Consider the following 12,619-nt stretch of genomic DNA (forward strand, 5'->3'; position numbering starts at 1 on the left):
TACTTAGAGATGACTTTCTTGCATCTACGCTCTCAAGGAAACTCTGAATATGAAGGTGACTGGGACAAGAGAAATCAATGTATATCTAATGTACAAAGCCTTTTCAAACATGTTGTTAAGTGTCAACAAAATAGCTGTTTGGAAAACCCTCAAATTTTCCACTCCAATGGGAGAAAATCTGCATCCACACACCTTCTCCAATTCTTATATGTGTATGCCATTCCAAAGGAATACACTCTTTGAATTAAAAAGGACCAAATATATTTTACTCAGAAGCTTGTGACATCATTTTATTGTATTTTGTAGCATTCTTTCCACGACATGCCTAGTACAATATTTGTAACCACTACTAGAAGGATTGTATAAGGGCTTTCACTGCACTTACAGCTAAATTTGATAACCAGTAAGCAAACAGGCAGCTACAGTTCTTATTGTCTTTTATTTTTTTTAAGTGAGCATTTAATGTCCAAAATAGCAGCCCAGGATCAGAACAATCTTACTGTCCTTAACATTATTATGTTCTAGGTAAATATGAACATATTCTAAATGAAAGATGGTGAAAACATCATGCTTAACTGGAAGTCCACAAGCGGTTTCATGGAACATTCATATGTGCCTAACTACCGCACATTTTTGTAGCAACACTTGTCCTAGCTAAATACGTATATATTTGTGCTTACAGATGCTTTTTTCCCCTAGTTTATTTGTAAAGCATATAACCCATAAAACTAAAACTGAGATTTGTGGGATTTTTCTAAAGTATATGTCAAAAAGAGTTCTGCACGGGTCTGGGGTCTGTTTTACCTTTTCCTTGCTTTGGGTAGGTCATATGCAATTTTTAGTCCTAGATCTGGAATAGCTTCTCTAAGTGACAGCATAAATGACAGCCATTTTAGCATGGGCTTTTCCCAGCAGATATTAAAAAAATCTCCTTGAATGCAAGCCCAATAATGCTGGATTACCAAATTACACATCCTGAGCCATTTTAACTTCCTACACAGAAAATTCTCTCCACCCCTCCCCAAAAAACACCCAAAACAAACACCAGATGCAGATTAAATTTGCTAAACTTCCACAAATAACTGGCAATACCGGGACACTGGTGTTTGCTATACTTTTGAATGACTGAACTCACATAACTTTTTCTTTTATTTTTCCCCTATTCAGGTATTTGTTTGCTGTATCTGACTGGACCAGGACTAACAGAAATAAACATTGTGGATTGTATTTGAAAAAAACTACACATACAATCTTAGATACCAAGAACTTCCCATGTCATTTCTCTCCTGACACTCAAAAAATCTATCATCGTGCCGCTTCTTAAAAAAGTTACACTTCTTTTTTCTGAGACAAATACACTGAGGCTGAGATAGCAGTACAGAATAGCAGAAAAGATTTGTGGTTTACTACTCTGGCAAGTATACTTCAGAGCTGACACTCCATTGCGAGCGTCAGTACAAGGCATTTTAGCCATCTGAATGTGCTTTACAAATGAGAAGAAAAATCCAGTTTGTAACTATTGAGAAATATGAGAAGATACTTAAAACATCGTAAAAAGTAAACATTTACTGGATTATTTTAAAGTATATTACTAGAACCAACAGGACATAACTTTAAACATGTATAAAGTATTATACATAAAAATGCATAGATGTACAGTAAATATGTTCATTTATATGTAGACAGATTAATATGTACACATAGGGTCTGTTGTGCTTCTGTAAGTCTAAGCAGTAATTCCTGTGGTATATTATCTTAAAGCAGTTTTATTACACAACTGTTTCAACGTAGCAGGTGCTGAGAACAATGTACATTAACGCTATGTAGGTAAGTCATATCCATTTACTCTTGAAATGTACAAATATAGGAAACAAAGGCCATAAATGCAATAGTACCTACACCTCCAAGACTTCCTTTTTTTTTATTTAAATATGCACAAGTCCGCCTAATGGTGATACATAGGTTTCTTTCCTGCTTCCCTTCCGTGTCAACATGTTGACCAGGCACTCAGGACAAATCTTTGACATACTTCAGCACCACTTTCACTGATTCAACTCAGTGCACTCCTGACCTTGAAGTCTTCAGGTCAAAAATGAGAGGAAAAAAATAAAATAAAAAATATATAAATAAAACAAACAAGCTTGTGGGCTTTTTTTTTCACAAGTTATTTGCCACCAATACTGTCAAAGCAGCTGAATCGTAGTGCATCCATGGGCAGGAGCATATAGCAGCTTTTGTGCACTTCGCAAAAAATATATTAAAGAAAATCAAGTCTTTACTGGCTTGTTTTATCTGTCGCTAAAAAGATGCTGTGCTGCTTCTGAGCCCTCTCCATCAAATTCTTCTTCTTCTTTTTCTTGTCCTTTGTTTTTGTTGGCCTTCTCCCTAAAAAAAAGGAAAAACAAATAATATCAATGAGTCACCTAAGTAAAGAATACAGAAGTGATATTAGACTGTAGCCGAAAAACTCAGTGGCACAGAAATTATCGATGGGGATTGCAAAGGTAATGCTAGTTAGTGAGCTTCGATCATTAGTGAGAACAGAAGTTCTCAATGCGATACAGGAGGAAGCAGGATCCCTGACTGTCATCGCTTGTCCACAGGCACAATTTTGCTGGTGTGAGTAACCATGTTGATGTAGGTCTCACTTTCGGCAGGGTAACTCACACAAGCAACGTTATGCAAGTGCCTGGGGCCCTGAGCCAAACAAGTACGTAGACTCCTAACTCACTGAAAGCTGGATACATGCCTTGGACCCTTACGTAAATTTGCTTGAATGAGTAATCCTATTTATGTCAAGTCCAATACATCCATGATTTCAATGAGAAATTAGGCATTACAGCCCAAGTATTTGGTTGGATGTCGTCCTACATGCTTTGCAGAAACAGTGTCACCTCTGTGAAGAACTGTTGTTATTGCTTATTAGCACACTGTGCTTAATTCTCACAGCATATTACTGTGCAGAAACAAAAATTTCATTACACGCTTCTTACTATTGGAAGTTCACTGAAAAATAACCAAAATTGGGAAATCAGGATCAATGCAGGAAAAAAAAATTCTCAGGCTCCGGGGATGGGAAAGTTTTTTCCTGTTCAGCTCTAATAATAAACCAGTACCCTCTGGTTATCTTACCAAAGATACCATGGCCTGAAAAAATTCTAGATACAAAGGCCCTAATTCAGTAATGTATTACCTTTTAAGTATATGCTTAAACCCTATCAAGTCTAGTAGGATTTAAGGAGATGACTGAATGCTGGAATGAGAACAGTCTGGGTTTTCTTGGCAGTATCATATATTGAAATATGTGATCAATGGTAATAAATTAAGGTTATTAATCTCTAGAGGTGCCAACTTCATAAACTTTCAGGAGAACTAAATGAACTTAAGAAGACAGTAAAAGGAAATTCAAGTAGCAGACAACATAAAAATGTGAAAATGCATTTCTCATCTACATTGTCAGTACATTATTAGTTGGGAGAAATGTTTGCCAGTCTGGCTGTGCCTTACTTCTGTATTGTTTCTTAGTTAAAAAGGCCCAAACCAGTATGAAGCATTTTTCTCTATTTGATAATAACACTGAACAAATCTGATTCTAAAATTGTAAAAATTTATGATTCATTAAAAATATAGGGTTATATACTTCAGATTACATATTTTTAATATGCTCTCTAGGCTACTATTCTCTAGGAATTACTGGAATACTTGTTTATAAAATAGGACAGGACATTAAGGTAATGAGCACATGAGTTTAGTCCATATTAAAATCAGAAGGGTCCTTGGAGTGTACTTCTGCTTCTCATTAATGTCTGGCATTAATGCAAAAATGGCATTTTGCCATTTTTAAATCTAGTTAATCCTACACAGTAAAACCTCAGTCCAACCAATCATTAATCAAAGCAGCTTTTAAGTTAAAACTCTTTAGTAACACTGTATCTAATGACTTGGCACACCTAATGAGGTCAGACAGAAGGAATACTTGACACAAAGTGGCATTACAAGATGGTTTGAATTACAGAAATTTCCATATCAAAATTTTATTATGTGATTCTACTAGTTGGCATATAGTAAGGCATCAGAACCAGGATGAATGTATAGCTCAACACTGTGTTCTGAGTTGCACCTTAAATATTCTAACTTTTTTAACCCAAATCTTCAAAATATTTTTTAAGGAAGGAGTAGATGAGGGGAAACAATTTGAATCGGGTGACCAATGCTGCTGGTCAATTGATTCTCAGAACACCAGCAGAATCAATTTGAGCTTTATTGGAAGTTTTGCTATCCTGTTTGCTCAGTGATCTTACTTTCTGAGGTTTTTCACTGTACATACCAATTAGTAAAAGAAATATAACCTCTAGTCAGTGACTCATCTATTTTTCTCTACGACCTCCTCCAGAGAACTAGAGTAAATGTTTACTGTAAGTTTAAGGTAGTGAAAGATCCTATTATTTTTCCTCTGAAAACTCTGAGATGCACAGGTAAAATGACACACAACCCACTTGGTATCTTTGTCTAAGCCTTACATAATAGCTCCTATAACACAAGCATCAAATCAAATTGCCAGCACGCTCCCCATACAATATCCTTAAAATAGAAAGGAACTGGAGTAGATTTCAGTGATTTGACATGTCATTGTGCAACAAACACATTACAGTGCTTCTGGTGCTCTGCAGCAATCATCCCCGTACTTGCTTTTGCCCCAAGGCACACCAAAAGCAAATTACCTTCCTTTACATGTGCCATGGAATAGCAACTCATGTGGAGGCAGTACCACTGAGGTGTTGATACCTGATAATTTGTTCTCCTGTTAGTGAACTCTTTGGCTGCTCCCTATATTTCCACGTGCCCTGTTGTACAGAATAAGTTTCATTATTTTCAGGACAGTATTAAACCACACAGAGAAAAACCAGATGGCTGGTGATGCTAAGAGTCCCAAATTCCAACTGTCATTTTAACCAGAAAACTGAATATAAAAGGTATTTCTTGGCTAACCATCAGTTCCCATATTGTTACTAGAATGCAACAGAGATTAGCAAGAAAAAAGTGACTATAAAGACTACAGAGTTCAAACAAAGTACGCTGCTGAAGTCCCCACACGTGAGAACTTTTATTAAATTCAGATTTCAATTACAGCGCTTATTTTGTCAGCAGAAGCACAGTGAACAGAAGTAACTTCTGAATATCTTGCTACAGATGTCTTTTGAAGACCATGATGTTTATGATACGGAAAGTAAATCCTCAAAGAGGATCTGGGAGTCAAACTCCCAGTTCCCCAACTGGAGGGCAGTGGGGCAAGGACAGCCCACGGAGGATGCTCCCCCAGGGCTGGGACGGCAGCGGCTCCCTCCGCCCTGTGCCGTGGGTCGGGTGTGGAGCACCTCGTCCGCAGGGAGCCTTGCATGGCCCCCCCCGTGCCTTGCCATGCTCACTGCTCCTGAGAGCAAGAGCCCAGACCCCCACCCACCTCTCCATAGGAAGCAGCAGGGCTCTGCCATGCTTGGCTTTGCTGGGGCAGTTGAAAAGGAGTGGGTTTTTAGCCACGGTGTATTATAGTCCAGAACTTGCTGTTGCACACAGAAGGCAATTCCTGGCTGAAGCAAATAAGGAGGGAAAGCAAAAGGACTCTGCCTCTCTAGAGGGGTTTTACCGCTATCAATAACAGGTTATAGTACTACTGCACAGGACAGAAAGTGACAATATCTGAGATATTAAGTCTGATCCACCTAGCCTATAAACACCTCCTGCTCAGAAACAGCACCCAAGTAAGCAAATCGTCCAGCGCAGCCATCTGGGATCTGCAGCCAGCACCACTCCTTAAGTGACCTTACATCCTTCCGAGTGACAACTCGCCTGCTTGTCATCTGGCAGATAGCCAGGCGCCTTGCTTCTCCTTTCCAAGCCACAGGCCTCCACCTCAGGTCTCATCTTCAGTCTTTATTTTAGGCCTGCAGACAATCTGTTTTTGAAAGCCTTTGGTGTTGACAGCAATGGGAGCAAATATAAATAGTCCATGCAAAGAGCAGGATATCTGAGCACTGTTCAGGTTACTGTATTCCTGGTTTTATTTTGATTGCGTTTTCCCAAGCATACTAACTAACTAACTAACTTTTCTTTGAAACACACTCTTTATCTCTGACTGTCTAAAAAAGGGCTCCTCAATTTTTATTATCAGTCAGGTCTGAACATAATTTACAGAATATGTTTAATACTCTATAAAGTCGTATGTATACACTGAAATGTATAGCACCTAAGAAAGAGCTGAAACTTAGCTAGATCCGGTGTTCAATTATCTAGCAAATAAAAACCTTAAAAGCTTATCTATTATTCTGTATCTCATGTTTCTCCACAAGTTATTTTACAGAAGCAAGATTGCCAAAGCCATTCATTCAAACCCTTTATTGTAATGTTATAAAATTCAGTTTTGCTATTTGCTTTATAAATTAGCAATGAGTAAGTCCTAATTTTCTAAGTAACTTATCCCAATGGTTGGTATCTTTACAGTATTATTCATTAAACTTTTGTTTGGACCACTTGGTTCTGGTAGATAGATGGGCAACTAATACGCTATGCAATGAAACATTATTGTTGGCTAAGGATGTACCACAACTTCTAATGGTAAGATAACATATAGGTAATGGTACAATAACATATAGGTAATAATGTAATTCCAACATGAATTCCTGAAAAAAACATTAATTATGCTAATATACACAGCAATTGTCTGTACACCAGCAACTAACAGCTACAAAAATAATTATTTAATTTGGCTCCTGCTGGATTATTTTTCTTCCTTTTTTGTATCATTTTACCAGTGTTGCTCCTACGGCTGGTATATTAGAGACTTGTGCTCAGTACTCTGGTTTGTCTCATACCTTGAGCTGAAAGGTGTTTGGAAATACTGCATGTTCCTTCTGGATGGACCCACCTGGTCAATTCAGGATACACACTAGCTGGTTCAGAACGAGACTTCATCACCTTCTGTCAGCTGCAAAGGCAGCTTTCTCCACACAGAGTTTGGGCAGCAGATTCCTAACAGTCAGGGCACTCCTGGTTCTCCAGAACTAAAATGCAGCAAATGTATTCACAGAGACTCTGAGCCACATTGCTCAAGATCCTTGGCTCTGACAGACAGCATCAGTTCAGTATCTGAACTGTCCTTCATCTGCTGTATAAATACTGTTGTATGTACTGCTCTTCTAACAAAATCTGTCCATTGCTAGTTTCAACAGACGGAGGACACACAGTACATATCCACACGAGGGCAGCAAGGATTTAAATTTAAAACATTTAATAAAAGAAAAAAAAACAACTATCTGAAGCTTTATTTCATAGTGTAATTCCCTCACAAATTTTCAGCGTTCTTACATACAAATTATTATTTTAGAGCTATCAGAGTGTTTAATACTCCCTTCTTTATTTAAAACATTTTTCTCTTCTATTGATGATTACTGAGTAATAGGACTTAGAGGTGTCTGCCTGCTTCCCTGGATTTTCATACACAGAACTTTCACTGCTAGCAGCAAAGGCACAGTGGTGTCCTGGGATACCAGCAGACCTTGCTAAATACACCTTTTAATCTCTTCTTCCCTTTCATTTGTCCTTTTAGGAGGTAAATGTTGCACACTTGTACATCATTCTACTGCTGCAGTTCCATCATAGACCCCACGTGTGGCAGCATCTCATCTGCGTGGTAAGCTAGAAAAGTTATTACACTCAAGTTGTGTCACTGAAGGATGGCAGGCACCAGGGAACTAATGACAGCAATGGAAAGCTGATAGAGGTACTCAATGATCAACCAGTCAGATCAATGCAAGAGAAAGATGACAGATGTAAGCTTCTGGAGGAGCCCTCTCTGGCAGGACAACTTCTGTCCTACACAGACCAGCAGATGCCTCACCATTTACTCCCCATTTGCACCACACATCAAACTACACATAAACAGTGACTGCAAAAATCCAACCACCAAGCAAACAAAGGATTTGGTCCAGAAATTATTCCCCAGAGGTAATTTATTTCCTGGGGCTTTCAGTCAGGTTAAAAATTTTGGATACTGAAACTGCCAGAGAAATGCACAAATTGTTAAGAAATCTTATGAACACACACTCAATGAAAGAAAAAATTTCCCCACTGCTACAAAGTCAACCTCTTCCCAAAGCACGATTTACAAACCAATGCTGACAAGTGGCCCACAGTAAAAGGATGCAAAGAGCTTTAATAACTTAGCAAACCGCACATCACGGGCATCTCTACCAATGTCACCTGCTACTGAATTCATGACAGGTTTCCTAAGCCAGTTTGCTGTCGGTTTTTTTTAACATCATCAAATTCAGGCTGAAATTGGCTGTGCTCAGTATGTGCTACAGGAGGAATATGACTTGGGGGAAATCAGCCAAAGTAAAATAGCCTTTTTGGACAGAGAGTGAAAGACGTTGGGACTTGGATGGTGACACTGGAAAAGAAGTAAGAAGGTTGAAGAGATGGGACAGAAAGGGTCAAGAGTCAGAAACCAGTTCCTTGTTTTCCTCGGTGAATTTCTAATATCATTTGAAGAAGTCCTGTGAACACATATTTGCCTCTGAAGACAACAGAAGGGATGGTATGATCACAGAGTACATCAGCTGCCCACAACACCGTTTCAAATCCAAAAATACCAGAATTTGTAAAGGTGGGTTAATTAGTGTTTCCAAAGCACTGAAACATGGTAACAAGGGACACCATAGAAACATAATGAATGATTTTATCATTCTTTCTTTATTTGAAAGGGTTGAATAATGTTGAGCAAATGAGGTCTTAGAACAATTACTGAATAAAAATAGAAAACCACCATACCATAATCATAGACTTTATCACAACTGATACAAAGAAGGAGCAAATGAAGGCTCTTCGTCAGCTTTGAAGTGCTTGAGTTTGCAAGCTTACTGGTCTTCTTTTGTACTTTTTGGTGCAATACTAATAGCTAATGGTATAAATTATATGTATTCCTGGCCTACTGAAATTAATAATAGACTAAGAAAATGAGGTCCTTTATGTAAATGCACAGTTTGATGTTTTTCACACATTCTTGTCTATTTGATGTCAGCTTTCCTGATGAAAATCAGGGAAATTTCTGTCTTGAGTAAACCTTGTAATTTCTACACAAATCATTACAAAAGCACTGGTAGTCCAGAGCTAACTTGCATGATATCTCATTCAGTCCCTGAGAGCCAGAATCCTGATATTTTATTTTCAACTTAATAATTTCACAAATTTGGGTAAATTATTACATCCTAACCGACACTTAACATTGCATATACTTGGTGTTTGTATACACCAGGCATCAGCTACTAGATGAAAGCTAATTTAAAAGAATAAAAGACTAATTCCTCAACTAAAAGAAATCTTAGTTTATCTTATCCCAAGTTTCTGTATCTTAATCCTACTAGCTTTTTTTGTTTTGACACATCCACTAAGAAATGGCAAGTTTTACTATTTAGGGCACGAATAAGCCAAGTGAAGTACTCTTTTTCTCCCAAAGTACGTATCTACTTTTCATCTGGCCTGAACACACACACTAACTAAGCAATACTAAAATCTGATGTTCTTTCCTTCTGGACAATACTGAGTATCATCAGACATTGTCATCTGTTTAAGAAATACTGATTCCTCCACAAAGAATGGAATTTACGTGTCACAGCTTATTGAGTGTTCAGTGGATTTTTTCCTCAACTTTAGGGCAAATTCACTGGGAAAAGAATCATCTTACATTGCTGATATGCAATGCATTTCCCACAGTGCATTTTCCAACATATACAGTAGATGGCAGTGAGATATTAACTGAAAACTGGCTTGCACTTCCATCATTTCAAAGAATATTAATTTTTCTTTGTAGAAGTACCCATTACTCTGCCTAGAACATAAGCCATTCTATTCATTAATGTATATAAAAAGTGTAAAAATAAAAATTCACACATACACACTCAGAAAAGAAAGCAAAAGAAAGCATACTAGGGGAAGAGGAAAACTAGCACATTCAAGGTGACATGGAAACTCTCAGAAAACTCTGATAGAAGACCTATGTTTAACTGAATAGTACAGATATTTAAATGATCAGTCCTGTCATCCTTTCAGTCACAGTTGTGTGAAAACAGGTGGGTCTCCATTGCAGCCAAAATGTTTATCTGATGTAGATTTAGCTCAGAACTCAAATGATATGAGTATCAGTTGCATGCAGGGTATTCACTATTCTTATCTTAGTCAACACCATGTCAGATCAGATGCTTTGCAAGCAGAGCCAAGCAAAATATTTCCAATGAAAGGTTTGGGTTTGTTTATTTTCCTTCCTTTCACAGTGCAATATAAAGCAAATTTCAAAATAATAAAAAAATATTTATACACAGTCAAGAATATGCATACACATGTAAATATATTTTAACTCTATAGGCAACGATTATCGCTAAGAACTAGTTGGCTTTGAACTTCTCTAGGTTTGATTGGACACTAATCTGACTTAAAACTCCCTCTGTCCAGTATTTCAAAACAGATTCTTTATTTTTCTTCCATTTTTCCCTTTTCTAGCCAATTAATTAATTTGATTTTTATCTCACCATATAGGAAATAGAAAATAAATTCTATTGAGACAACATTTATTTGTGGCACCTGTGAGGTTTAATTCCATACTGGAAACTGCATTTTGTTGAATTAAGGGTTTCTTAAAGATAGAGAGAGATTATACTGGGCAGTTGATATTTTTTTAGAGTTTTTTTTCTTCTGTGAAATCCTATTTACTTGTGAAGGGTTTGGGGTTTTTAATTCTTTTTAGGGATTCTGGTCAAGAACTGAGGAACAATTTTGTTTCAGGACCTTTTTCTTTTTTTCTTTTTGTTAACTGAAACAGCTCAAAAGATAGTTTTAATTATCACTTCTGCCTCTCAAGTAATGCACAGGTAATCCTATTGAAGTTCAGTAAGAAAAGAGACTAAATTGAACACCTGACAACAGAATAAAGTACAATCCAGCAGGAAGACTCCTACTGAATAACAACTGAAAGTGAAGATGAATGTATTATTTCTAATAATATGATGTAAAATTATTACCTCAGTCTGCTCATCGGGAATGGCGTACCAGATTACTGCTGCACCTGCATTGCTTGCAGGTATTCATTTGGTTTGTACTTGAGAAGGTGCTGAAACAGAAGGTATTCATACTGCCTACCTAAATTTGGTCAGGTTAGTCTCTGTTTATCCATAACTACATTGGTGTATACTGTGTACACTTTTCCCTTCTCCTCAGACATTTTTCTGGTGCAGTGAGATGAAGCACATGCACTTGTTTTCTTCACCAAACTCACCCTCAGAACTTTTACTATCTGTGCTATGGTCACGATGGAGTTGCTGTCTTGCTTTTCCAGTTAGGATATTATCTTTTCTGATATTTCCCCTCTGCTGATAGAGTGTGACGTACTCTTTATTCCTAGTGATCTAAATTCAGCTTTCAGGACCTTCTTTTACCTGTACATCCCACATGCTATGGCCACGGACTTCTCCACAGTAATGCTACACCTGCATTACTAAATTAAACAGTGTTAGAGAATACCCCCAAGTACTGTACCTCAATCGTCTGTCAGGTTTTGACCTGCCACAGCCTCTGCCCTTCCCAGGGAGACAGCAGAGGCCAGGGCTGCCCCCTCGGGCATGTCCCTGGCTTGGGAGCTCTAAGCAGAGCAATACAGATGTGGACCAACCTGTGCCACTCAATGCAGTGCCAGATAACACCCCAGCGTGTTCAGTTAACTACTATACAGTCACTATCTTTGAGCTGTAGCCAGTCAGGATTTAAAAGATGTCCTGAGTTACCTGGCTTTGTCCCTAAATGTATTACAGCAGCTTTCTTGCTGGCTTAAAGAGAAGCACTTTCCCAAGACTGCCTACGAGCACCTAATACTCATATGCATGCCAGGCTGACTTATGCTGTAACCAGTTAATTCCACATCGTATAGCTACAGGAAGTTTATTCACTATCAGAAGCAGGAGAAAGGACACTTTTCACCTTAAATCTAACTTGTTTCCCAGTAGTCGCACACCAGTTTTTCATGGATATTAAAATCAATACTTCACAGCCATTTATAAAAAATGGATACATGTAGTATCTGATATGGCATTTTAGCTTGCTAAAGCTTTTGTTTGTGTACTAGTATCATCAAACCACTGTCAGAACTTTAGAAGCAGCTTTATGGCCCATGGAACTTTTTGGGAAGTCTGTTGCTTATATAGAGTCTACTTTACAATGAAGTTAGGAACATAAAATCACCTGACTGGGTTCTGTTAACTATGACCTGGACCAGCTTTCAAAGTTCTGCTATTATTTTTTGAAAAGGAGTGCATGAGGAGCTCTGCAAGGAAGCGAAAAGGCACCAGGGTGACCGTCCCTCCGTAACACAGTCACGCTGCACCTGAGCCCCTCCGCTGCCTCTGTGGGAAGTGGCAGCACAGCTCTCCTAGGATGTTGATCCTATTTTTTTTCCACCTCAAACACATTATGGAGAGAGCTGTGGAAAGGAACAGCTGGACTAAACAGTGAGTTTCAGCACTCCAGGGAAAAACACAGCTCCCTCCATACCCCCAAACTAGTATTCAGACACGTACAC

General features: G+C 38.1%; 1 protein-coding gene across 1 annotated transcript in view; it reads right to left on the reverse strand.

Moving 5' to 3' along the window:
- Window positions 1-263: 263 nt before the first annotated feature.
- RSPO2 (R-spondin 2) overlaps window positions 264-12,619 on the reverse strand; it is a 111,343-nt gene continuing 98,987 nt past the window's right edge. Inside the window, exon 6 of the mRNA XM_052788486.1 lies at window positions 264-2,385. Within this exon, the coding sequence (XP_052644446.1) occupies window positions 2,276-2,385 (110 nt within the window). The 3' untranslated portion in view covers window positions 264-2,275. The remainder of the gene's footprint in view (window positions 2,386-12,619) is intronic.

Source organism: Harpia harpyja, chromosome 5 (genome assembly GCF_026419915.1).
Source record: "Harpia harpyja isolate bHarHar1 chromosome 5, bHarHar1 primary haplotype, whole genome shotgun sequence".
NCBI lineage: Eukaryota > Metazoa > Chordata > Aves > Accipitriformes > Accipitridae > Harpia > Harpia harpyja.